The sequence below is a fragment of the Plecotus auritus genome, assembly GCF_963455305.1.
Source record: "Plecotus auritus genome assembly, chromosome: 5".
Lineage (NCBI taxonomy): Eukaryota > Metazoa > Chordata > Mammalia > Chiroptera > Vespertilionidae > Plecotus > Plecotus auritus.
The window spans coordinates 13,943,766-13,971,249 of NC_137776.1; the positions used below are offsets into that span (position 1 = coordinate 13,943,766).

The window sequence follows — 27,484 nt, forward strand, 5'->3', positions numbered from 1 at the left end:
TGAGGGCCAAATTCTGTTATGCTTATGCCAGCAAATCTCCCAGGGAAATTGCTAAGAGGTCATCCTATGTATATTCATAGCGGCAGAGGGAGAAGGCACGGCTTTGGAAGGAAACACTCAGGAGCTGGTGAGCATGGCTTTAAACATGTTCTGAAGTGTGAAAGGCCAGGAAAACATGCTCCCGCCCTGTTTGGGGCTGCAGGGAGCCCCTTTCCCTTCCAAGACCCAGTTCCTGGGATGGGAGAACTCAGATTGCTGCAGCCCTTGGGGAAGAGGGCAGAGTCCTTTCATGCTGAGTTGGAGCAGGCCTGTGACAGGTTATCCTCCAGTTTATCATCTTCACTAAGTAGCTTCCTGTTTTCCTTCCCACTCCCCCATTCTATGCTGCTGGCTTGAACCAGAAAGGTCAGGAAGGTCAGAGAAAAACCTTTCTGGGGTCTCTCTCCCCCAGTGCCAAATTGTCAGAAAGGGTCTGTTGGGGTCAAGCCCCTGCTACTTAACCTTGTCCTTCATTCTCTCCCCCTCCCCCGTGTCCCCTCCACTCCCCATGTCTCTCTCACCCTGATTAATTTTTGTATTTAGAGAGACACATCCGGTCCTCTCAACCTCTCGCTCTGCAAGGTATTTTTGAGATTCTTCCCTGGCCATTTGCACTCAGAATCAATGGGCTTCTCCCCCACCGCCTCAGTTCACTTGCGAAAGGAACAATTAATCTAATTGAAGTCCTGGAAGTTCTGTCTGGTTCGTCCTCTCTTTCCCCCTCTCATTTCTGTTCCAAGGGAGCTCCTGGGTTTGGAAAGCACTTACCAGCAAAGGAACGTAGCCTCCTTTCTCCTCTGATTCCGGGTGCCTGTTTTCAAGTGGCTGTGGCTGTGGCTGTGGCTCTGGCAGCCCGTCGGGTGGGGGCTTACCAAGAGGCGCTGCCTGAACCATCCTTCTGATGAGAATGCTGCAGTGACACCTCCGAGAAAAGGGAGATGAGTAAGGAAGTCAGAAAGCAGCCAGCCCCTCCTGCTGCTCCTTCTGCTCCCCGCCCGCCCCCTCCCCCCCCCCCCTCCAGCTCCACTTCTTCCTCTGTGCAGGATGATCTGCAAAGACTGCCCCGGGACCCAGAAATGGGCCCTGATGAAGAGGCCTGGCCTGGCCTAGCAGTTGGCCCTCTGTGCCTTGAAATCAACCCAAAGGGCTAGGCCAGCAAGTTTCAACCTTTCCAGCTCCTGGCACACATAAATTAATCACTAAAAGCCTTCAGCAATCCAAAAAGTATATTTTTTGCCGATCTGACCCAAAAATATAGATATAATTTTGGTTCATTCGCCCTGGATGGCTATTGTGTTGGCTGTTGTCATTGCTTTATTTGACAGTCTAAGGGGAAAGAGGTCAGTACCCCTGCCTGAATAGTCAGGCATTGCCTGTTTTAGAAATACTGGTGGCAGCCCTGGCTGGTGCGGCACCGTTGGTTGGAGTGTCAACCCATACACCAAGATACTGAGGTTGCGATTCCCAGGTCAGGGCACATTACCCAGGTTTCGGGTTCCCAGTCGGGGTGCATGTGGAGGGCACCCAAGCAGCATTTCTCCCCCACATTGATGTTTCCCTTTCTCCCTCCCTCTCTCTCTCTCTCTCTCTCTCTCTCTCTCTCTCTCTCTTCCTCCTTCTTCTCTCTAAGATCAGTAAGAAATAAAAGTCTTGCAGCACACCAATTGAATATCACTGGTCTAAGCCCGTGGTTGGCAAACTGCGGCTCGCAAGCCACATGCGGCTCTTCGGCCCCTTGAGTGTGGCTCTTCCACAAAATACCACGGCCTGGGCGAGTCTATTTTGAAGAAGTGGCATTAGAAGAAGTTTAAGTTTAAAAAATTTGGCTCTCAAAAGAAATTTCCATCGTTGTACTGTTGATATTTGGCTCTGTTGACTAATGAGTTTGCCGACCACTGGTCTAAGCGATTACTGACTAATCTCCAGACAGAGACCTTTTCCCCTAACCTTTGCTTGTGAATTTTGTTCCGTCTGCTTGGAAACTTTCACTCACAGCCTCATCGCCTGGCCATTCTTAGGAATCCAGGCCCCCAGCACCCAAAGGCTGCTTTGGGGCCTAGTCACCGGCTGTGGGCAGCAACCAGAGGCCTTGGGGTCCTGCCAGGTTGGTGTGGCCCAGGGACAAAAGGGCAGGACTCGGGGCCACCTGAGCAAACAGGGAGAAGCCACTTCTGTGGTGAGGAGAGGCTACTGCTGGCTGCCTTCACCTGAGTCATCAGCCAACTGGCTGAACGCAAGGGTTTTAGAAGCAACAAAACTGAATCTTTCTCCGTTTCTGAAATCTAAAATCTGTGCCTTTTGAAAAACACCCACTGCATATGATACATGGCTTATTCACGAGTCGTCCCCACAGAGGCATGGCTGGCAGCCCAGCCCAGCCCAGCAGAGGCTCCACCCAATAAAACCAAATTCGAGAGCTGCGTTCTTTTAAGAATCGGTCATTTCCAGATGGGTATGGGGAGAAAACGACTTTTACAAAGTGCAGAAACCACTAAGAAGACCTGACAGAACATTTCTTCGGCCAAGAACCCACACAGAAGCCTGCACTGACGACTTTATGTGTGTGTGCAGCACGGCAGTATCTGATTCACCTTGGGGAGGGGGGGGGGCGGTATGCAGAATAGTGCTCCATCCAAGTGAAACCTCCTGAGACCTACCCCCTGCAAGTTCCAGAAGTTCTTTCTACAAAGGTTATCTGATGAAGGGCCTTCGGAGACCTGTGCCACACTTCCCTGTCTTCCGAAACAAAACAAAACCTAAGGCGAGTCAGCTTTTCCCCCTAAATGTCACTTTTTGTGACAGGCTGGCTGGGTAATGTCATATTTGGAGTTTTTGTTGACCTTTTAAAACTTCCCAGGCCTCAGTTTCCGCATCTGCAGAACTGTGATGATGATGATGATGATGACGACGACGACTACTTGTTAATGTAGATGCACAATACTAGTACATTAGCTCCTGTGTTAGCATCTTTGGGTTTGGTCACAGGGAAGTTTGGGACTTTTCTATCATTGCTCTTGCTGTCACTTCCTGTTCTGAGTAACCTGTCTCCGGAGCCTTCTTCTGACCTGTTTTGACCCTTTCCTACTGGGTATGGACTTTGCTTTAGGAGGTCTTGCTGTCTATGGCAGCGATTTTCAAGCGGTGTGCCATGGCACCCTCGTGTGCTGCATGAATGTTTAAAACATGCAATACCTGACTATTTAGGCAGGGTCACTGACCTCTTTTCCCTTAGATTGTCAAATAAAAAAGTGACTACAGCCAACACAACAACAGCCTTCTGGTATGAATGAATGGTATGAATGAATCAAAATTATACCGTGTTTTTTTGTTGTTGTTGTTTTTGTCAGATTAGCAAAAAAATATATTTTTTGGTGTGCTGCAGAATTTTAGTAATTTAGTTTATGTGATGAGATGATAAAAGTTGAAAACCCCTGCTTTCTTGGGAAGTTTTGGTCCTTAGGTCTAAGCTTTGCCCCAAGCCAGTGCAACCCCGTGCCTGCTCGTCCGCTTGCTCCAGGCAGCCAAGCTCACAGCAGAGTGAGGAAGGGAACACGGTCTCAGAGCATCAGTGCATGGAGTCCTTGGCATTGAGCTGCTCATGACCTTTCCTTCTGAAACCATCCCTCACCCCTGCCCCCACGTTCTGGATATTGGAGGTTCGGGATATTTAGCCTCTAGCTCAGTGTCCTGGATAAACAAGATGTTCCTGTGTTGATTTACAGCCAAAGGAACCCTAATCCACAAACCCAAAATGTGTCTCTTTCTCCCGAAGTAGGGAGTGATATCTTAGAAAGGTAGCAGTTGATAAATTGACTACAGTAAACAGAGGAAACAGACTAGATTTCAATAAACTGGCCCCTCCCCACCATTGATTTCCTGTGCTCAGTAAACACCCTTGATTTCACACAACCAAATGCAACCTTACGTCTGCATGAGACCCTGTGAGTGCCCAGTGTCACACTCCTCACCCTCCCCTCTGCAGGGTCCCCTGCACGCTCCCCTCTGCCTCCCCCCAGCTTGCTGGATTCCTCAAGGTCCCTCTTATGGACCCCCGACTCTGAACTCAGAGCTTTGCATATCACCTTGATTTGCTCGCATGCCTTTGGTTCATGTGTGGTCACCTTGTGTTCTGAGCATGTAAGTTCTCTAAGGGCATGGACCATATATGTATCTATCCCTGGGGCATCTAGTCCTGGAGAATGCTAAGCAGGTGGGTGCAGGTGGTTGTGTTGGTGATATTTTACATTTGAGATGCCAGGACATGCGTCAGCATGGCATGCACCTGCATTGGAAGGCTCACAGAGCTGTCTTCTGTACTTGTCCATCTTGTGATATGACAGGGTGACAGCAGGAGGATCAGACACAGGCTGTGGGTGTCTCTAAGCTCTCGGGGACTTGGTGTCTCACCCACAAAATGTCAATAGACTGCTCATGCATTCATCCAAAAATACTTAAGAACCTAGTATGTGCCAAGCATGATCATAGCATTGGGAACACGGTGATGACCACATTGTACTCTTTGCCCTCATGGAACTTAGAGTTTGGGAGGAGGAAGCAAGTAAAAACACATGGTAACTGATGATAAAGCTGCCACATGTGGAGCATCTCCAAAGCACTCTACAGACAGCATCTCGTTGATTCTTGCAACAAAAACCTGGGAGGCCAGCCCTAGCTGGTTTTGCACAGTGGATAGAGTGTCGGCCTGCAGACTGAAGGGTCCCAGGTTCGATTCTAGCCAAGGGTACATGCCCAGGTTGCTGGTTTGATCCCCAGTAGGGGGCATGCAAGAGGCAGTCCATCAATGATTCTCTCTCATCATTGATGTTTCTCTCTCTCTCTCTCTCCCTTCCTCTCTGAAATCAATCTATACTAATAATAGAGGAATATGCAAATTGGTCAGGATGCCCTCACGCAACGTTCGAACAGCAGGCTGCGTGGAGCAACCAGGCCGGCACAGGGGGCAGTGAGGGGCAACCAGGACATCAGGGGGAGCAGTTGGGGGCGATCAGGCCGGCGGCGGTGGGGGGGGGGGTTAAGTTGGGGGCAACCAGGCTGGCAGGGGGGACAGTGAGGGGCGACCAGGCTGGCAGGGGGGGCAGTTAGGGGCAATCAGGCCGGCAGGTAGAGGCAGTTAGGGGCGATCAGGCCAGCAGGTAGAGGCGGTTAGGGGCAATCAAGCCAGCAGGGGAGGCAGTTAGGGGCAACCAGGCTGGCAGGGGAGAGCAGTTATGGGCAATCAGGCCAGCAGGCAGAGGTGGTTAGGGGTGATCAGGCTGACGGGGGTGGGGCAGTTAGGGATGATCAGGCAGGCAAGCAGGTGAGCGGTTAGGAGCCAGCGGTCCCGGATTGTGAGAAGGATGTCCGACTGCCGGTTTAGGGATCGGGCCTAAACTGGCAGTTGGACATCCCCCAAGGGGTCCTGGATTGGAGAGGGTGCAGGCTGGGCTGAGGGGACACTCCCCCCTCCCCTGTGCACGAATTTTGTGCACCAGGCCTCTAGTAAAAATATATTTAAAAAACAAAACAAACAAACAAAAAACCTGGGAGGTCATTGCTACTCTTTCCATTGTGTAGATGGAGAAACGGGCTCAGAGAAGTGAAGTAACTGACCCAAGTGGCAGAGAAGGGTTTTAAAGCCAGAATACCCTACTTTGCAACCTGTGCTCTTTACTCATATATTCCACTGCCTCCCCCTACACTATGCATTCTGACTGGGGACATGTTATGTGAGCCCAGAGCACTGAGATCAGGCATAGGTTGGGGAGATCAGGGAAGACTCCCTGGAGGAGGTGAAGTCCATATTGATCCTGAATAAGTTAGCCAAGCAAAGCAGGGGAGGGGCATGTATGGCTGGTGGTCCAGGCTGAGAGCAACATGTCAAAGAAAAAGGGGAGAGAATTTAATAACTACAGGAACCACAGTAGTTAAAAGGCCATCCTTGTGACTTGATAATACAATCCCTCTTCTTGGTAAAGAGGTGCCTGCGTTTTGTTATTGAATCTTATTTCCTGGCCAGGTAACTTCCACCATCTCAGAGAGGGGCTGTGGTCAGGAAGCAGGAAAGACTAAGATTATGGAGGTTCTGTGCTTCTACCCCCACCCTCCCTGGCCAGGGTCTCTGGGTCTCATACCCTATGTCCAAGAACCCCCGTTTAATGCCTGGAAGTGGGGTTGCCTGGGAAAGTCCAGGTAACACTTTGGATTGGGTTCTGCTTGTCGGTTTCCTCCTACACAGGACCACCTCTGTCTCCTTCCCATATGAATAGATAGATGGTAGGAGGCCACACTGTCCGATTGGAGGTGTGGCTTCAGCTGGTACCCACCTGTGTTTCTAGAAACCAGAGCAGAGTGAGAGTTCTCTGTGGTTCAGGAGTTCTGTGGTTCATCTCAGGAGAGGCCCTCAGGTGGTTACTCCTGGCATCGTTCCAGATTTACTGCCTGCTCGACCACAGAAATATTCTGATTCCCCCAAGGGACCAATGAGCAGCAGGACTTCTCTGTATTGCAACAACCCTGCTAATGACAGAAACAGATCTCCCTCCAGGTATGTGGTGCAATAAACGAGAACAGCCCTGCTGACTCAAGCTCAGCTGGCCGCTGACCCCACGCTCACCACCCTTGACCAAGGACTCCACCCAGCACCGGAGCTCACCACAGGAGTGAGAAAAGGCACCGCAGATTGTTCTTCTCCTCCTACAAAGGTCAAAGGGCAGTTGGGTCACACCGCTATTTTGGGCAGTTTGTTTTTAAACAGGCGATGTTGCAATCACAACTCTTCAAGTGCAAGCTTCACTGTGGACGTCCTTCTTAACCATGCTCTTTATCTTCCAATTGAGAAAAATCACTTGAGGTTTTCTAATACACAATCCCACTTGTTCTGCCTGGCAGCCCGGCACCTCCTCTGAACCCAGAGGTCCCCGAAGGCCTGCATCTCACCCCATGTAACTCCGTGTAATTCTCCCATCTCATTACACCGGCGAGAGTGTCTGCAGTCATTCAGTGGGAGCTCTGGGTGGAGGGGATAAAGAGGAAAAGGAAATAGACCCAGTAAAAAAAAATTGGATTTTTCTAAAAAAGGGATTTGTGTGTTTTCCTGTAGTCATGAGTCCTACTTACGGGAAAAATAATTTTTTTTTCTTTTGTTTTGTTCTTTTTAATGGCAAGGGGGCTTGAAACCTTTGAGTTAAGAGAAACTCAACAGATAATTTAATTCCATTCTTCTGCTTCTGCCTGGATAAATCATCTCGGGAAAAATATATCGGCTGCCCTTTTCTTTCCTTCTAGAAAAGAGCCTCCATAATTGTCCTTCGTTAGGAGACCTAGTGCTTGGACTCATCTCAGGTGATTGCAGAGTAGATGGAGAAAAAGCCCTAAAACATGTTAGCTGGTCAAAATAAAACTTGAGAGGGAAAAAAAAAAAGAAAATAAGTGAGTTAGGCCTAGGTTTGGAGGGCAATAAAGCATGAGTAAGGAAAATCCACATGATTTTTTTATGCTGTTTTTTCCTAGCCTTATAGCCAAGCATCTTGACAGTCTATCGGTGTATATGTGTTTTTCTGCTCTGTCTCAACTGTATGTTTGTAGGTGGTTGGAGGGACTCGCAGACAAGAACAGCAAACATTTACTGCACTCTCTACAGGCATCAGATGCTACTACACCAAGAACTTTCCATGTTTTACTTCAACAACCAGCCTATGGGTCTGGTAATACTGCTATTCCCATTTAACAGATGGGGCTACTGAGGCCCTGAGAGATCGCACAGATAGTAATGGCAGGACTGGGGGTTTGAAGCCTGCCACCCAGAGCTGCCTTCGTACACCTGTGTCTGTGTACCTAGAGCTGTCATCTGCCATCCCAAAGCTTAGGTATTTGGGGCCTCTCTGATTTCCTTAGCTATTCCTTTTCTCTTTTTTATTCCTTTTCTTTGCCTCTTCCTGCCATGTGGTCACCTCCGGATGCCAGCAGGGCAGTCAAGGAGAGAGAGATCTTTCTGTCTTTAAAGACAAGCTGAGGGCCTGGCTCTCAGTCAACAATCTCTGTCTGCCCCTGTCATCCACCTCCTACTCCCCTGGTCTCCAGCCCCCCTCACCACCCTCTTCAAATTCCCTGCTATCCTCTCCCCCCACCCCACCTCCCCACTCCCCTACTCTCCATCTAGAATCTGGAGATGTGCCGGCTCATAATAGAGTGTCAGCGGAAGTAATTGATTCCTCACACAGAGAGAATTCTCCTGCCTTTAGTGTCAGCAGAGCCGAACCAGAGTGTTGGAGGGTGAGCGAGACGTGTAAACAGTCCATGGCTGAGCTGTCAGGGCGAAGCCAGGCGCACTGGAGTGAGCGAGAAGGAAAACGGTGGAACAAATCATTGTTTTATTGGGAGGGAAAGAGGAAATAATATTTCAGCCCAGGAATGGGCAGTGTGAAGGAGATGGTTGAGTGCTGGGAGCTGGAGGAATCTTGATGTGGGTTTCCATGGAAGAGTTTTTCTTTGTCTCAAGGCAGGAGGTTTCCTCCCCACCCCACCCCCTTCTCCCATTATCATCATTATTATCATTAAAATAATTACCGTAACAATTACAGTTGATGAGGCCTCAGGTTTATAGAGCACCTTTCATCTAAAAGTTCAAAGTGATTTGTCGATGTGTCATCCCTTTGAGAGTGGTAGGAGGGTAAGAAAGTATTCTTATTTTTTTCTTATCTGCTGGGAAACTGAGATGCAAGCAGACACTGGATCTAGACCAAGCCTCAGGGCAGGCTGCTGGGCTAAGTGTTGGGGTACTGACTCCTCTTGGAAGCGGGGGGGGGGGGGGGGGGGGGGGGGGGGGGGCGGGGGGACTGCTACCCACCAGGGCCCCTGATCTGTGGCTGGCCAGCCAGCAGTTCTGTGCACATAGCCAACAGCACACTGTGGCTGTGGGATAAAGAAAGGCCCTTCAGGGTCTGACTCACACGGTTCCTATCCTGTGAGGAGACTTCCTGCAATCTGGTTCCCTTTCTTGTAGAAGCTGGTGTCCGTTCTAGACATATTTCCTCCTGGTCTTATGGAGCCTCCAGCCAGGAGCATCCAACATTCAGAACATTCGCTGCTTCCACCCAGTTCTTTCTTTCCTCATCTTCCCCCCCCCCCCCGCCCCCGCCCCCCGCCAATGTTCTTATTGATTTGAGAGAGAGAGGAAGGAAGAGGGATAGAGAGAGAGAAAGATCAATGAGAGAGAGAAGCATTGATCAGCCACCTCCTGCAGGCCCCTACTGGGGACTGAGTCCGCAACTTGGGCATGTGCTCCAACCGGGAATTGAACTGTGACCTCAACCATTGAGCCACACTGGCTGGGTCCCACCCAGTTTTTTCATTGGCGGAGGCGAGTGCTTTAGCATGCACTGGGTGGACAGGGCTGCCTTTTGCTTTTGCTCCAAGCTCAGCCAGGTGCCTGCAGAACGCGGCCATTGAAGAAATCGCAGTGATCGAGTTGCTGTGTGAGAGGCGGAAGCAGTTCCAGCTGGCTGACCACTGAGTGCTGTATTCAGAATCTCCACCCTGGCGTGGCAGCAGCCCTTCCTGCTGGACATCACTGCGGGCCCATCACTTCCACACGCCACCCGTGGTGCCTTTTGCACCGTAATGACAACTTTGCCCCTGAAGCCAGGAGAGGCTCTGAGCTCTGTAACCTGAGCTCCGAGTGAATGAAATGCAAGGACAGGGCCCAGCACACCTGCCACCTCCTCCCAAATTGTCCCCTGTTTGGATTTCTGCTTGGATTTCTGCATGGCACGTCTTTCAGACAACTTTCATATTTTCCGTGCTTTGTCAGGGCGCCTGGATGCCAGCAATGGGGGAAAGACAAAAGATTGGGAGCCTAAAGCCCAGGAAAACCATAAAGGACTTCTCCGGTGCCATGGCCCAGCACACCGCGTTCCCCACAAGCTCCCACTTTTCCGACAGGTGGGCAGGTTCTGATTCACTCTCGCAATTAGACCCTCTGGGAGGAGGGTTAGTGAGCACCTGTCCCGGAGGGAACCATTCACCCGGCCAAGTGCGGGGGGCTGCCAGCATACCAGGCCGGGTGATGTGCTCCAGTTGGCCAAGTGCGGGGGGCTGCCAGCATACCAGGCCGGGTGATGTGCTCCGATTTCCCCTCCCTGGATGCCAATCACTTTCTGCCCTTTCCGTTCACCCCAAGGGGCACAGAGCCATGATCCCTGTTCCCATTTATGAGGTCAGGTAAACTGAGGCAGGTGAGCTTAATTGACCCAGGCCAGCTGGGGCAGTGTAGGGAGTCTCTGGCCCTGCTGCGTTTCACCTTCGAGTTGAGCGCCAGCTTGCTGGGGAATGAACATAAACTGGGCTGTTCTGACCTGCTTACCTCCCTGGTGTCATCACAGATTACTGGCCAGGGCTGCGCAGGCTCCCTGCAGAGGGCGAGGACTTTTTAGACATGCACAGCAGACAGAAAAAAGAGAGAGCCAGCAGCCACCCTGCAAACATTCTCCCCCAAAGCCTTAAACTTCCCATTGGCACCAGCTGCCTAGAAAACCATTTCTTATGTAAGCAAACACGTCCTGCCTGTGGCTTCCTGAGGGCCTGCTGCTGGTCCAGGAGCGGAGCAGGTTTGTGGCCACGTGGCCTCAGGGATGTCGTGCTGGGGAGCCAGGTCAGTGGGGGAAGCGGCCAGAGGGTCAGGGGAGCGGTGGGGGAGGCTTTGTTGTGTGGCCTTAGTTCCCTGCGAGTTCATCTGCAGTGACACTTATCAGACACCCTGTCTGGAGCGGCCTCCTTCCTCACGTTGTGAGGCGTTCTTGGCAGCGCGCTGCGTCAGGAACAATGAGATCGCCGGGGCCCTCCATCATCCCAGGGCCTCTGCAGAAAAACAACCCGCAATTATAAATAGATGTTATTTGTCGTTTCCATATTCTTGCCTTCAGGGTTTTTTGGAATAATTCCTTCAATTTGTTTTGGGTTATTCTCTTTGCACACTTCCTTTGCTGGGGGGTCAGATTTCCTCCCTTCCTCAGAGCCGTGGTGACCCTGGCTGGGAGGGGACTGTGAAAACCGCTCAAAATATCAGAGATGTGTGGTGGGGAGAAATGAAAGAAGAAAATGGAACTGCAAACGGCCACTGTTATAAAAGCAACTGGCACGAGTTCAAACCTACAAACGTAGAGTCTTGGCACTGAGTCCTTGGAGTTAGATAGCAAATGATCATAATAAGTTAGACAACTAATAATAATAATAATAATAATAATAATAATAGCAGGAGCAATTAACAACTGACATCGACTTATTGAGCACCTACTACGTGCCAGGCACTGTGCTGAGCTATCAATGTGCGTTAACTCTCCAGATTGAGGGAAGTTGAGTGCCTTGCTGTTCTGAACCCAGCAAATGGGGGAACGGGTGGCTTTGAACCCAGCCTTGCAGGCTGGTTCCAGAGCCTGGGCCCAGAACAGGAGGTTGAGATGAAATCTCAAAAACTCAAGTGACCGAAGCACCATTGACGGATTTATACAGGAGAAGGAATTTTAGGAGACCACCCTCCCAGCACCTAAGCTGTGGAGCACTGAGACTCTAGCTTTATGATTTTTCATTTCGTCATCACATGTCTGGTTTCCAAAGCATTGTGCGTACGTAATTCTGCGCTCCCCCGAGTCCATCGTCCTGCTGTGTAAAACGCCTGTGTGAAACATGGGTGATAATAAAAACAGTCAGTGTTTCCCCAGCACGTTCCGCAGACGTTCTCAAACTATGGCCCGCGGGCCAAATGCGGCCCGCCGAGGACATTTATCCAGCCTGCCGGGTGCTGCTGCCTGTCCTGCTTAGCAGCCGACTCGTCCTGGGCCCGCAGTGCGCATAGGAATTTGTTCAAAAAAATTTTTTTAAACTATAGTCCGGCCCTCCAACTGTCTGAGGGACAGTGAACTGGCACCCTGTTTAAAAAGTTTGAGGACCCCTATAAGGCATCTAGCATTGTGCTGGGCTTGTCTGTATCTTTGCAACCCTTCCAACAATTGAGGTGGGGACTGTTATTATTCCCATTGTATAGATGAAGAAATTGAGACTCAGGCAAAATAAATGCATTGCCTACCGTCCTGTCACTAATGGGAGCCAGAAACTGGATGGGTCTGTCTGTTGTAGGCGGTGGGTGATAAAGGCACCAGGTGTCTGACGGGTGGGGTCAGACCAAACCTGGGTTCAGCAACCTCGGTACTTGGGCTCTGGCTAGGAAAGAATTCAAGCCAAGACCCAAACTGTCAGAGAACATTTACTTGGTAAATCACAGAGGTGGAAGAAATGGGCTTAAGAAATTAGTTACATCATGGAGGTAAAGGAAGGGGCTCTTGGAGCTTGGGAGTAAGGAAGCTAACGTAACATGCCTGGGGCAGGGCGGGGAGGGGAGGGGAAAAGGCAGAGGCCCCGCTTGCTCCTGGGAGGGAGAGTACACTGGGTTCTCCATCCTAAGGGTTTTGAGGGCGGAGATTGTGGGGGAGGTCCCAGAGGAAGATCTTAATAGAATATTCAGTACTCTTCCAGGCATGTCCATGCAGGGTCCCTGGGTCTCCACTGATGGATTGGCTGGCACCAGGGCAGGGGGTCATTATTCAATGCATCTGGTCCTATCAGCTGTGGCTGGTTTTGTTGCTTTTCTGGGCCTGGATTTGAAATACAACTGAGGCCTAGATGTTATCTCTAGGGGGGAAAGGTCAGGGGGTCCAAACTGCAGGACCAGGGATATGCTAGGGGAGGGAGGGTCACCCTGGGGCGAGGTCCCATACTACAATGGATCGTCCATTGCTAGGCACCCAGGGCTTTCCACCCTGCTGACCTTCGGTACCTGGCCCATGTCCTTGCTCTGTCTAACTGCCTACCACACGTCTACAGACCCCATGTGCTTTACTTCCCAGGGTACACACAGCTTTGTGGACAGATATGTTTCCGTGAAGGAGTAATTTAATAATTTTTTTGGTCACAAATCCCTGTTCTATGAAAATGTGCATATACACAAACACACAAAATTTCTGCATATTTTAGGGGCTCCCAGTCTACGGAAACTCATCTGTGGACCCCACTGAAAATCCATGGGCTTCAGATTATGTGCTCTAGATCATACTTCAAGAGCTTATAAATACACAGGGTACTATCTGCTCACTCGATGGACCATATGTTCACATATGGGTGTATATGTGCATATAAAAAATACTTCACTTTCAAATATTAATATGTTATCCCATCTGAACGCTTACATGCTAGATTTCTACTGGGTTGAGTCTTGAAACCATGAATTGTAAAGCTGCTTGCTCACTGCCTCCATTGGTAATTTGTCTATTAATTTTGGCAAGTCCTATAGGCTTTGTTTAAACAAAACAGCTAAATAAAAAGAGCAAGATTCTGTTAAGTCTCTAACTGAGACCAAGCTGTTTCTTTACCCCTGGTGCCTCCTAATATTCTTGTGCTTTAGCAATCTGGCATTCCCTCTGCTCTTAGATATTCATTCAACAGCAAGGCAAAAGGATGCGGGTGGGGGGGGGGCGGGGGGTGAGGTCTGTGCCCTGGAGTGAGACTGCCTGGGTTCAAAGCCTGCCTCTGACCTTTCCTTGTCATGTGACTTTGGGCAGGTCACTTAACCTCTCTGAACCTCAGTGTCAGCATCTGCAAATGGATGGTAATTGGAACAGGGCATGGTTTGTATATTAAATGAGGTTCAAATGAAGAAGTACCTAAACGGAGGGCCTCGCCCACAGTAAGTGCTCAGTAAATGGGAGCTCTTCCCATCTCATGGGTGGGACCAATGAAAGCGAGACAGTCCAGGAAAGGAGATGTGCTTCCTTAAAAAACCCCACCTGATGGCAAGCTGATTTCTTCCTAAAGGCAGGATGTCCCTACTGATCCTGAGAAGCCGGCGCCTGGCTTTGGGCCTGCGGTAACCAGACTGCACACTGCGCAGACCTGCCCCGCAGCCTCTGCGTCTCGGCAGCTGCTTCTTTGTGAAGTTGTACAGGACAGTTGTTTTCTCCTCTTTTCCCTGAAGGCATATATACATATTTCAGAGAGGAAGGGAGAGGCAGAGAGTGATAGAAGCATCAATGATGAGAGAGAATCATTGATTGGCTGCCTCCTGCATGTCCCCTACTGGGGAATCAAGCATGCAACCTGGGCATGTGCCCTGACCGGGAATCGAACCTTGACCTCCTGGTTCATAGGCCAATGCTCAACTTCTGAGCGACACAGGCCAGACTTTCCTGCAGGATTTCAGGTAAGGATGAATAAGACCGTGCTGGTAGGTGTCTCTGAGCTTCCTGTAAGAGAGGCACTCCAGGAGGTGGCAAATCCTCTGGCCTGGATAATCTACTCATGAAATATGGAACTTTGAAAGCGTGAGAAAATCTCAAATCACTTTGACAGCATTTTAATTATAGCTGATTTGTTTGCCGCTAATAGTGAACGCGCTGTCAGCGTGATTTGAGGTGTTTCTTCCACTCAAAATGTTGTATTTCGTGTTTTTGAGTCACAAGGCAGCATTCTGGTCTCCAGATACAACCAGAATGGCTCAGGGATTGTGTCGGAACACAAAGGAGAGAGGGTAAGATGGACCAAACATACTAAGTTCCTCGGAAGGTGTCATCAAAGTGCATTCTTCTGAACATGGAGTGCCAATCTCAAGCCCCTCATTTATTCACTCAGCAGTAGGTTAGGGAGCCCTCCTGTGTGCAATGCACCAAACGAGTATCACAAATGCAGCAGCGAAAAGGCGAGGCCCTTGCCCTCGGGGTGCAAACTGCCTGGTGCAGGACATGGATTCTAAACAAACAAATATATGGACAAGACCTTTACCACTCCCACAGCATTTGGGGGAGATGAGCCCCTCTCCTCTCCTGTAGCAATGATAGCTGTACAGGCAATAAGAGGGTGGAGAGGTAGAGAATGAATAAGGGCATGTCCTCTGAAACAGGGTGGTCGCATGTCCTCTGAAACAGGGTGGTCAGGGCAGGCTTCCCTGAAGAGGTGACTACCAGCCAATAGAGAAAGGTAATGGTGTTGCAGGCAGAGGGAAGAACAAGTGCAAAGGCCCGAAGCTGGAACAAGCATGTCCCGTACCATACAAGTGTGATGTCTTAAACGTTTGATGATACAAGTAGCGTGAAAGAGGAGGCATTGCCTGGGAAGCAAAGGTTATGGCTTCAGGACTTGGGTGGGCACAGGTATGCCGATGTGTAGACCTAAATCTCAGAGGATGGGCACAGCATTTTCCTCAGAGCCCACAGGTACTCACTGTGATATAGAAATCCCCTCACAAAGGCAGACTCCGGAAGGGGCTGGACGTCATCCTGCTACCCAGCCCTAGGTGGCCTGCCGGGAAGTGGGGAGCGTGGACAGGGTTGTGGAGACTAGAGAGCCTTCCTCATGTTGGCCAAGTGAGGTGAGGAAGAGACGAGACTGTTGCTTTTCCATGTCTCTCCTGTGGACTCTTAAATTAATTCCACTGTCACCCTGGCCAGTTTGGCTCCTGGATAGAGTGTCTGCTTGTAGACTGCAGGGTTTTGGGTTCAATTCGGTCAAGGTCACGTACCTCAGTTGTAGGTGCAATCCCTGGCCCCGGTTGGGGCGCCTGTGGGAGGCAACCGATCAATGTGTCTCTCTCACATCAATGTTTCTCTCTCTGTGTGTCTCTCTCCCTCCTTTCCACTCTCTCTAAAAATCAATGGAAAAATATCTTTGGGTGAGGATTAACAAAAAAAAATTTAATTCCATTGTCAAGATTCCCACGCCCTCACTGGACTGTTTGGGGGTTGGGGGTTGAGCCCCACGCTGTACCCCCGATTCCTTCACCAAACAAACACTGGATCCTAGATGCTGGACACCGAGTCAAATTTATTCCAAGGCCACAGACGTCCTCAGCTTCTGGGAGCTTTCTCACACGAACCTGACAACACGAAATTTCTGAGATTTACTCCAGCTGTGGCAAATCCCTAATAAAAAATTTCCCCAAATGAGTCAGTCCCACAGGAGGCAACTGAGACATTCTGTGTGGTGTCAGCGTGTCATTTGGAGTGGGTCTTGTCTACAAAAAGCCCAGCCACATCCCCGGTGGTTGACTGAGGCTTGTCCGCAGGGCAGAACCCGGACACTGGAGGGAGGGAGAGTCCACCACAAAGTACAACGCTAGGTAGCTTTTCCCTCAAGCAAACCTGATGGGAAAATACAGCTTTTCCCAGAAGTTCCAGTAAGGGCGGATTATTTGCTTCACAAAAGGATTCAGCAGAGGGCTCCTTTAAATAACCAGCTCAAGAGAGAAAATGTATAATGCGATGGAGTGATAGGAAAACTTTTTCCCAAAGTGTATCTCTTCACTCTGTGTGCATGTGGGAATGGAAGGATGTATTTGTAGCTGTCGGCGTTACACAGAAGGGTTCGGGGCCGTATATCCATTGAGGACATTGAGGCCAGCATGTAGCTGTGGCATTTGTTGGCAGCCCTGCTTCACCCCTGATTCTGCTTCACCCCTAAATCTCAGAGGATGGACACAGCATTTTCCTCAGAGCCCGAAGGTACTCATTGTGATCCCTTCAGTTGATCCAGGGGTGATCAGGCAACCAGATAAAACGCTCCCCCTTCTGACAGAGGAGCTGGTGGGTGTCAGGGCCTCTCTTTGTCCTTCCTGGAGGAAGTGGCACCACAGCCACTAGAGCTATCCTGTGGTCTTCACGGAAATGTTAAGTATTTGTTGAGTGGGGGCCCTGTTCCTGGCTCTATGGTAGGTGCCCCCACAGCTGTGTCTTAGTTCGTCTTCACAGTGAGTCTGTGAGTTGGATGGTGATGGTGACGATGATGGTGATATTTATTTTTTATCTGCTAAATTGTGAAAGCTGGGTTATGTTTCCCAGCTCTTCTACTTGGAAAACAACTCTTAATGGAAGTAGTTTTATTTTATATCTTTGTGGCTTATTAGAGAAATGTAGGCTTATTGGAGAACTGTAGACTTACTGTAAACAATTCAGATAATAGAAGAGAACAAAGAAGAAATTCAAAATTACCAATTATCCCACCACTCATCTATCTCCCCACTGTTAATATTTTAGTATGCACTCTTTTAGGCTTTTTTTTCTGTATGTGTATGCAAGGAAATACATATGTACATGTAAACACATGCATACATGTTTTAAAACATACTTGTAAAAATATCTATGTTTTTCAACTGAACAATATATCATGAACATTTTTTTTCCATAAACAAAGCATATAGGCCTGCAGCACTATCTTCTAGAGCAGCGGAATATTCGATTTTATCGTATGCCAACACGGATGGACCTGTGATGTGAGCATTCCGACATGATGCTGTTATAAACATAGCAACTTCCCACTTCTTATGTGCTGCTGCTTATATGTCCACCCACACAGATTCATATACATCTTTGCACAGTTGTCTGGTTATTTTCTTAGGAAAAATTCCCAGCCGTGGGATTGCTGGAGTAAAGGGTATGTACATATTACCTTTCATCACATTTTTGCCAAGATGCCCTCCAAAATGTTTGAACAGGTGTGCCTTCCTGCTTCTACTACCCTGTCCTTCCTCACTCTGTCTCTCAGGGAAAGTTGCTGCCGCTCCAGCCTCGGCCTCTTCACCTGTCAAGTGGGCGTGAGTTCAGCAGGTCACAGTTAGCATTTATTAAGCACATACTGACTGCCAGGCTGTGTACTGACACTGTGTATACATCATGCTGGCCATTGAAATCTCACAGCAACCCTAGGAGAAAGGGTCTAATGTCCCTATTTTACTTTTATTTTCTCTGTTTCTGAGGCTCAGAGGGTTAAGTGACTTGCCTGAGAGCACCCAGTTAATTAGGCTGAGTTGTGTAACTTCTGGGGTGAAGGGAGGGCTCTTTCTCCCCGGGAGCCACACTTTTGCTAGTCCAGGTGGCCAGGTAATGTCTGCTTAAGGAGTCCGCGTGGCTTCTCCACCACCGTGCGTGCTGGCGGGCATCCCCATTACTCACTGGGCGTGACTGGCCCTCAGCACTTCTCTCGGCATGGAAACAGTAAGGAGGGATTTTCCAGAAGGTTTGGGGAATTTCCTCTGAGAACCAACTAAGTGTCTTTTCACTTTTGTTTAGGAAGAGAGGAAGCATGTTTTCAAAGTCATCACCATCTCCCCAGTGAAATCACAGACCTACACAATTCCCCACCCCCGCTGCCTTCCCTGACTGTGGCCAAGCTCCACAGCTCCTGGTGGAGACCCCAGACTCTAACCTGCTTCTGTGAGTCTTTTCACTGCGGGATTCCAGGTCTCTGGGATCAGCAAATGAAGGAATCCTGATCCACACCTTCCACTTCCTTCTCGGGCCTATTGATTTGGAAGTGTCCGAGCAACCTGAATATGTGAGCAACCTGAAATGCGGCTCTCAGGGGCTGGAGTGGGGCCTCAGGCCACTCTGGCTCCAAGAAGCTACTTCTGCAGGCAGCCAGCTCCCACAGACCCTGGGTGTGTGGCAGGCACATCCAGGGAGGGTAGCCTTCCCAAACCCTCTTTTTTTAAAAAAATAAATTTTTATTGACTTTTAGAGAAAGAGGAAGAGAGAGGGATCCAGGGATCGAGCCCACGACACAAGCATGTGCCCTGACTGGGAATCAAACCTCTTAGTTCCTGTGTCAACGCTCAACCACTGAGCCACACTGGCCAGGCCAGACCCTCTTTTTTTTTTTTTTTTTAAATATATTTTATTGGTTTTTTACAGAGAGGAAGGGATAGGGATAGAGAGTTAGAAACATCGATGAGAGAGAAACATCGATCAGCTGCCTCCTGCACACCTCCTACTGGGGATGTGCCCGCAACCAAGGTACATGCCCTTGACCGGAATCGAACCTGGGACCTTTCAGTCCACAGGCCGACGCTCTATCCACTGAGCCAAACCGGTCAGGGCAGGCCAGACCCTCTTTTGAACGGAAAGAGATTTCTCCCGTGTTGGTTTAGCAGGTTGATGCCAAGTAAATACAGAGGGATGGAGAGGGAGATGATGGTTTTCAGTAAATAATGGTGCCGTGACCAGCAGTTGGAAGGGAGCTGGGAGGGAAATGTCCCACCTCGGCATGGGGACCCCAGAGAAGGAACCCAGTCAGGGCACAGTGATTGCCAGAGCACACAGCAAGGCCGAGGGTGTGTGTCTGTGCAGATAACGTGTCACGTGTCACAGGATGTGAGCGCCGCCGCACGCCCAGCCAAGGATGGCTTTGAGGTGTCTTTCCCCGCCGGGCGGTTGGATCGTCTGAAATGAGCTCAGGCCTTGGTGGTAGGAGGAGGGCAGCCCCTCTGCCTCTTGCTGAGGCTAGGAGTTACATGCTCAGAGATGCTGGTCCCTGGGGACTCACCCCCTGCATTGGGAGAAAGGTTTTATTGCCCTATCTAACGTGATGCTGATTCCTTTTAAAAACATGTTGTTGGCCAGACGTTGCTGATGTGAACTTTGCAGAGTCATCTCAGGGAGGGAGGCGGCCCATGTTTGGGGAGTCTTTGTCATGAATAAGTAAAGAGAAGAGAAGAGGGAGGACCCAGGAGAAAACCTAAATGTGGGGGAGGGAGCAGGAAAATAAAAATATCTGAAACATCCCCGTGTGCCTGGCTCGGTGCCTGGCACCTCGCATATGATTTTTTTCATTCCATCTCTATCCCAACCCCCTGAGGTAGGTGTTTTTATCCCCATCTTCCAGATGAAGAAATGGGTGCTCAAATGGGTTAAGCAACTCGCCGTGATACAGAGCTAAGAGGCAATGACCAAGAGGCAGGAAGATCCTAATGGAAATAAAAATGGTTCTACGGAAGGAAGAAAAAAATATTTTTTTGAGATAGCTGATAGACTGATGCTACTGCTTATATGTGGGCAAGAGATAAGGCCTTAAAATCTAGCCATCGGCTGAGGTGCTCATTCTCTGTGGCTTTAATAAAGCAAGGCAACTTCCTATGTGTGTGTTGGACACTCTGCAAGCAAACGTAAGTGACCTTGTTTGAGCAATCCAAAACTCCTAAGTGTCTGGAAACGAATGGAGAGAGAGCACATGAGCTGGAGTGAGACAAGGGGTCCTTTTCATCTCCTTCAAGTGGTCTTTTCTCACCTGTGCCCCTTCGCGCCCTCCTCACCTAGGTATGACTTCATCGAGATCCGGGATGGGGACAGTGAGACGGCAGACCTCCTGGGGAAGCACTGTGGGAACATCGCCCCGCCCACCATCATCTCCTCGGGCTCCGTTCTCTACATCAAGTTCACCTCCGACTACGCCCGGCAGGGTGCCGGCTTCTCCCTGCGCTACGAGATCTTCAAGACAGGTCAGTGTGGTCCTGGGTGGAAAGCCAGGACCTGGGCAGCTAAGAGAAGATGGGGCACCACCCTCTGTGTCTGGCTGTGGGGCACTGCCTACGGGAACTGTGTCATAGTCGTGTACGCATAGACAGGTTGATGGAGGGGAGAGAGGTTCAGGCAGACCTGGAGACAGACCAAGATGGAAGGCCAGTTATAGTTATCATCCAACTTGCGAGGGCGATGTGCTGGGTGATGCCCGATGGGCCGACAAGCTTTGTTTGTGTCACCGAAAGAGAAGGGGCACCAATTAAATAGAAAACCACTGTTGGGACGAATCTGATTCTTGTGTTTTTTAAAAATCACATTAATCTTCATGGGAAAAAGCGAAACTTGGTTGACCTTCCTCCTAATTACTTCACGGTTTAATGTTGCCTTTATTTGGAATTACACGGGGCAGGAGGACATAATCTTTGTATTGTGCAGAGTCTCTAAAGATCTCAGTGTGGCCTACGCCCTCCCACTGAGGTCAGACAGGAGCTTTGAAATTCAACTATGGCTCCTAGAAATTCCCCTCGCTGATCCACTTTACCACTTCTACCCATTGAACCCCCACTTCCTAAATGCCCATGAAGCTGACCCCGAAAAAGCAATAATAATAAAAAAAAGAGACAGAGATCATGCACATCGAGCAGACTGCTTGCGTTCGACTAGCTCCCCCTTAGATTGCTGAGAGCATGGGCCAGTGCTTATGCCCATACCTGCATAGATCCAACTGTCATTCACAAGACGCTGGTTCAGCATCTCCATTCTGCTCTCCCAGCAGCGTGCCCTGCCCTCCGATATGTGAGCTCATGATCTTGAGGCCGAGTGAAGCTCATCCCCCAATTCTCCTCTGTCCCCCGGCCGCTCTGCCACCTAAGAGGCTCTCGCCCCATCGAAGGAGCGTGTTCCCCTCACCAGCCTAAGTTTTGCAGCTCATGGATGGAGCTGGTGAAAGGGGAGGCCTTGTCATCAAGAGGCCCAAGTCAGGCGCCTGTTGAGTTCAGTGTAAGGGGAGCTATTCATATATATTTTCTTTTTCACTAAACAGTTCTTGAAAGGAAGTGGTAGCTGCTGAAAGCACTTTTTATATCCCCTCTGTCTAAATATTTGTTAAATTTGTCTGCCTGAGAACAAGAACGTAGAGTGTGATGAAGGGGTGGGGCCGAGGGAACTGTGTCAAAGCCAGAGTGGGAGCCCAGACTCTCTCAGGCACAAGTCCCGAGAAGGGCCATCTGCTGTGGGTCATCACCCGCCTGACTCCACAAGGTCACGGGGACTGACAGTCTGTGTGCAGTGGCTCCAGGCTGGTGGGCAGCTCCTGAATCGCTTGATCCACAGTCCCCGAGTCCTGTGCAAGCTCCGATCACTGATGAAACGCTCATTGTAGCATTTCTGCTGGGAGCAGTGGGGAGAGAGGGCAGACAAGGGAATAAAAGAGTGTTCGCCCTCCTCTAGTGAGGGAGACAGGTGTGCTGACCCTCAGCACACAACAGAGACACAATAGACGTTGTTGGATGAGTGTATGTAAATAGACATGTCAGTGGAAGAACTATAATATGAGGCAGAATGAGTAGGCGCTCAGGTAAGGTGTGACTGACACACTGTGGTTGTGAAAATGAGGGCTCCATCGGGTGACTTGGCAAGTGGAGAATCTGGGAAGTCTATTCGATAGCAAGGTCCCCAGGGTTCAGCTGTCACTCGGCTCCACTATGCTGGCCATGAGAGGGAAACAGCTCCAAGCAGGATCTCCAGGGAGCTGGCCACGGGGCTGTCGCAACAAAATGAGCAGGACCGTTCAAGCTCACCTCTGTGTCATGCCTCCTGACTCAGTAGTTCACAACGACGCTGCCACATTCTCCAGAAAGCCCCAGGAAAGTGGATGTTAACTCTATTGAGATTTAAGGGGACGATGTTAAAAGTTAAAAACACAGGAGGGTATTATAACTCAGCTTTGCCATTTTGAGGACAGCTGAGGTAGGATTTTTGAATGAGGCAGCGAGTCTGCATACTTCTTAGAAACAAGAGTGCCAGCCGAGAGAGGTGGCTTGGGCGTGGAGACATGGGCAGCCTGCTTTCAGGACTGCCGTTGTCTGTACAAGGAGGAAGGATGTGACTACAGTGGGGGGTATCTATCCCCGCCAACAACAGCCATGTTTCTGGGGAATGTAAGAAAGAAGACGAGAGCCCAGTGGTTTCTCGGGCCCACTGCAACCTGCCATCATGTCCATTCCAAAGAGCAGCTCTGGGCACGAACGACAACTTGGTATAAAGCACATACTAGTACATGTGTGGGGGGTGCAACGTCAACATTCTTCCAGGCGCCGTGCCCTGCACCCTCCGTGGGAGTCTTGAGAGAAAATACACCATTTACATCATCTGCAGAACATGAAAGAAGCACATGCACATTCTGAAGAAATCTAAACACACACAACTGTGTTTGCTGGTCAGATTCGTAGAGAAAGAAGGGGGAACCGTAAACACAGACACACATACCCACAGAGAGGGCTCTGGAAGCCTTCGCCAGCACATCGCCCTGGCTAGACGGCTGCAAAATGAAACTGACAGATACACACCCACCCCTTGGGTACAGGCAGGGGCCATGCGGCTGGAGTGGGAGTGCATGTCTGCCCTGAATGAAGTGGTTTATAAAGGAGTCTGTACATTACCAGACTAGCCACATGTAAAGGGGTAAACCAAAACAACTCGTAAACTCCCAGGCTCTCCAGTCCCCAAATCCTGGGCCGAACAGAGAAAGGAATTTTAAAATAACTTAAAATACAGCATTGGAGACTTGAATCACTGGAAAATGTGGCTTTTCTGTTTGTTTTCTGGTGCTCCTTGGACCAACGTTCAAGATCAAGTTTTCGTTCCTGGTGCCTGGGGACATTTTGGGAACTGAAATCTCTGGGGTCACTCACAGACAGAGAAAACCTGGAGTGCCCCCTCCCCCCACTCCCCGAACTGAAGAACTGGATTCACCTTCTGTAGTCAGGCCAAGCTTAGCTTCGGATAAAGACCACATGTTGTAAATAGCTTTGTGCCTGCAGATTCTTCTTCCGCTGGCAGGGTGACGGTAAACTTTGCAGTGAGAAACCACGGAGCGGGCATTTTTCATAGCGGAGTCCTTTGGTCTGAAATCATGCCCTGCAGCTGAAATCCCCCGGCTCCTATGGACAATCTCAGCACTGAGGGGACTTGAGTATCTGTTGCCGGAGATATTTTTCTTTCACCTCTAACCCTGGAACACATCACAGAAACAGGATCTTGGGTTAGGTAGTTATCTGCAAGGCTCAACTTTTGTGTCAAGGATCGTCACCCTGTTCTGAGATCTCTTCTCCACATTTGATACTCAGCCGCCCGCTTTCCAACACTGTGACCACCGTTTAAATAACGAGATGGCACTATAACAAAGTCACAATTATAATGGATAAGTTTGATTTTTCTGCATAAAAAGGATAAAACCGTTTGTCTACCTCATTCCAAATAAGGCAGGGGATATACCCATATATAGCCACATGTCAGAGATAGATACACTTTTTTCTTTTTTCTTTTTTTTAAAGAATGTCAGATTGAAAAATTCTGTGCCGTCCAATGCAGGCCTCAGAACCTGGAAACCGTGGGGGCTTTAGAAGCTCACATCCCCCCGGCCACCCCCAGACTAATTGGGTGTCCTTTGTGGAAGCCTCCCCCACGGTTGGGAGGAACCAAAGAAAGATCCCACCATGAATTCTCCGCTCCTGGGGGTGGGGACTCCCTTCGCCTTGGAAGGGAGAGAGATAGAGCCACCTCTGGAGAGATGATGGAGCCACCTCTGGAGAGATGGCAGAGCCACCTCTGGAAGGAAGGTCGATGCCCTTCCCAGCTCTGGGTGCGTGCTGTGAAGAAGAGCTCCTTTCCCCTGGCTGAGGGGCCCGCGTGAAGCAGGCCGCACCGCGCTAACCTTCTCAAAGTTCCCTTCGGCCCCAAGACCTGCCGGCTGGCCTGGCCTCGCCCAGCTGCCTCATCTGGCCATTGAGGAGGCCTAGGAGCTGAGGGCTAGAGGGTAACCAATGCCAGGGACTCGCTAGGAAACTGGGGTGCCATCCAGCTCCTCCTGCTGGCCCTGGCCGCCCACTGGGCTGCCCTGCCCCGGAATGATGGGATGCGGAGCTGCTGGGATGTGGCCCGCAGAGAGCCCCCAACAAGTCCTGAAGAGGCTGGCTCTCGCCCCAGGTGTTGGGTCCACCTGCCAAAGCTCAGTGCTGGGTAGGTGGCGATGTTGGAATTTCCTGCTCATCTGCATGATACCTTTTCCAAGTCAGACTTTGCTGCTTTCCAGACAGTCACCATCAATAAAGAGGCTCACGGAGGGGCCTCTGCAGGAGCTGCGGATAAAGACATAGCCCCAGGCCGGGATCCGCATATTGACATCGCATAGCTGTATTTCTGGGGGCGCCCAGGAGACACTTCCTGCCAGTAAACACCTGCTTTATTGAGGATTTGGGTGTGTTTTTTCTTCATGCTTAGCGGGCCTATTTATCCTCCTCATAAATCCTGCTTCCTTTTTTTTTTTTATTTTAAAATCAGAATGTCGTGAAATCAATTCTCCTGGTCCGGCAGTACCCACGCTGCATGAACTTGTCTCAGAGGGCGCCCTGTGCAGCTCCCGTCCTGCGGGCTGGGCCGCAGCGTCCTGGGCCGCCTCTGGGCCTCTCCTGGCAGATGGAGGCTGCGTCTCAGTACTCTGGGAATGTGACTCCACCTAGAGGCTTTAGGGGTAGGGTGGCTGTAATCCTGTCACAGCCTCCCGCGGCCTGCCAAGCCCGCACCCCGGGGTGCCACTGTGTGCCACATGTAATAAGGACGCCTCCCTGAGTCCCGAGAAAGCAGACGCGAGCGCTTAGCAGCACAGCAAGGCCACCCCACCGAAAGGAGCCAGAAGCCTCCCCGGTGGCAGCACAGGGCCGCACTTTGCGAGACTTGCTGCCGAGCGGCCTTTCACAGCCCCAGCACCCCGCTGTGATCCACCGGCTACAAACGTCGATTGTTCATTGTCTGGCCACTACAGAGCAGCTCGTTTTAATATAGTCATGACATGAATGAGACCCGAGCTCCCCTTTGCCCCTCCCCTGGGGCACCTTGGATCTTGGAGGGAGAAGGGGGCACTCGGTTGGCGCTGGTACAATAGGGGCTGTGTTGAGGTCAGCAATAAATAAGGGGTAACATTGTTTGCCCTGCTGGCAATCAGCAAGCCTTCCTTAAGGATTGAAATAACTTACATTTCTGGAGCAAGCAGCTGAGTAATTGAGAAAGAAGTCTCTGTTCCTCTTTTCAAGAGAATCTCTTGCTCCCTCTCTCTCTCTCTCTCTCTTTTTCTCCACACACACACACTTCTCCCTCCCCGCCCCCCAATTCCTCAATTACTATTCTTACTCTTACATGTAGAGCAAACCATCTCGCCTCCTTAATTTCTCTCTTAAAGAGGGTCCCGTTCATGGGCTTGACACGTGAATGGGAAGAGCATGTTGCTTCAAGGGCCACTCCAGTGGAAACAAACACCCCGTGAGTAGGGATTCGGGCCCAGGCATTTAAATAACTCATGCAACAGAGGCAGCTCAGAAAGGCGTCTTCTTCTCCTTTCTTAATGCTACGGTTCTCTTTGACGTACAGGCTCCGAAGATTGTTCGAAAAACTTCACAAGCCCCAACGGGACCATCGAGTCCCCCGGGTTCCCCGAGAAGTACCCACACAACTTGGACTGCACCTTCACCATCCTGGCCAAACCCAAGATGGAGATCGTCCTGCAATTTCTGACCTTTGACCTGGAGCATGACCCCTTGCAGGTGGGAGAGGGAGACTGCAAATACGACTGGCTGGACATCTGGGATGGCATCCCGCATGGTGAGTGCTGTCGCTGTCACCAGGCACTCCTCGGAGCCTCTCCTGGGCCTGCTAATTGCTTTAGGAACAATAGAAATAGAGAGCGAGACTTCAAACCTCCTGAGGGTTTGTGTTGGACCCACCATGACTTGCTTGTCTTAGATTGCAGGAGGGCAATCCTTTCTTGGAGAAGGATAGGAGGAGACGGAGTAGATACTTGGGTGAGGATGAGAAAAACTATCGGCGATGCTCTTTTCTCCTTCACGTTGTCAGGGTCTCCATAGAAAATGACTCAGTGGCCACCCTCTGTGCCCGGATATGACTCTCAAGCCCATTGATGAGGTGTAAATCCTGCTCTGCTTATCAGTGGCTCTGCAGCCTTGCGCAAGCCGCTAACCTATCTGTCGTATCTGTATAAATAACCTGCTGTTGTCATCATTATTACTATAATTCCATTAGTATTAATATAGTCATAGATGTCGAAAGGGCACATTACCCAAGGCCAAGAGGAACCCGGAACCTGTACTTCTTGGCAAGAGACCAGCATAAGACTTGGGAATAGTCTGTATCAGCGAGGAAACCAACCCTTCGCTTTGGTAGTCATTCTAAGTGTTTTGCCCCATAATGGAGACCCGACAGCTAAGCAGTTTCATTTCCTGAGAAAAACACAAGATTTAGTCATAAAACTAGTGTTGGAGCTCTGTTATTTCCTTGCTGTCTGAATAACGAAAAGTCACGTGACCTCTGGGAGCCTCAATCCTTTCTTCTGTAGAGCAGGCATTATAATGATACCTTTCCTGCCCATCTCCCAGGCTGTGAGAACAGGATGGGGCGGGTCAGTGAAGGGACTCTTTACTGTGCAGGCAAAATACTAGACATTGTTCTTAAAACATATCTTTGGTTGTTCTCTTACACCAAGGCATACAAAGTGAGGCCCCATTGAATGACTTGGGCTTGTGGGGAAGGAGGACATACTGAAAATGGAGTTTGACATTTCCATCTGTTGCCCTCTCTTTGTTCTGCATGTCCAGTTGGTCCCCTCATCGGCAAATACTGCGGGACAAAAACACCCTCTGAACTACGTTCGTCGACAGGGATCCTCTCTCTGACCTTTCACACGGACATGGCGGTGGCCAAGGATGGCTTCTCTGCCCGCTACTACCTGGTTCACCAAGAACCACTAGAGAGTGAGTTGGCCGGTTGGGAACCTCTGTCCTGTCCCTTCCTCAGAGGAGGGAGGGCGTGCTGACCTCTCCAAGACCAGG

General features: G+C 50.1%; 1 protein-coding gene across 5 annotated transcripts in view; it reads left to right on the forward strand.

Annotated features, from left to right (window-relative positions):
* The window catches only part of NRP2 (neuropilin 2), a 118,493-nt gene that overhangs the window by 18,774 nt on the left and 72,235 nt on the right, over nt 1-27,484 (forward strand). For all 5 annotated transcript variants that reach the window (XM_080671073.1, XM_080671074.1, XM_080671077.1 and 2 more), the window contains exons 3-5: nt 20,163-20,344; nt 26,010-26,240; nt 27,251-27,406. In XM_080671073.1, coding sequence (XP_080527199.1) covers nt 20,163-20,344; nt 26,010-26,240; nt 27,251-27,406 — 569 coding nt within the window. The remainder of the gene's footprint in view (nt 1-20,162; nt 20,345-26,009; nt 26,241-27,250; nt 27,407-27,484) is intronic.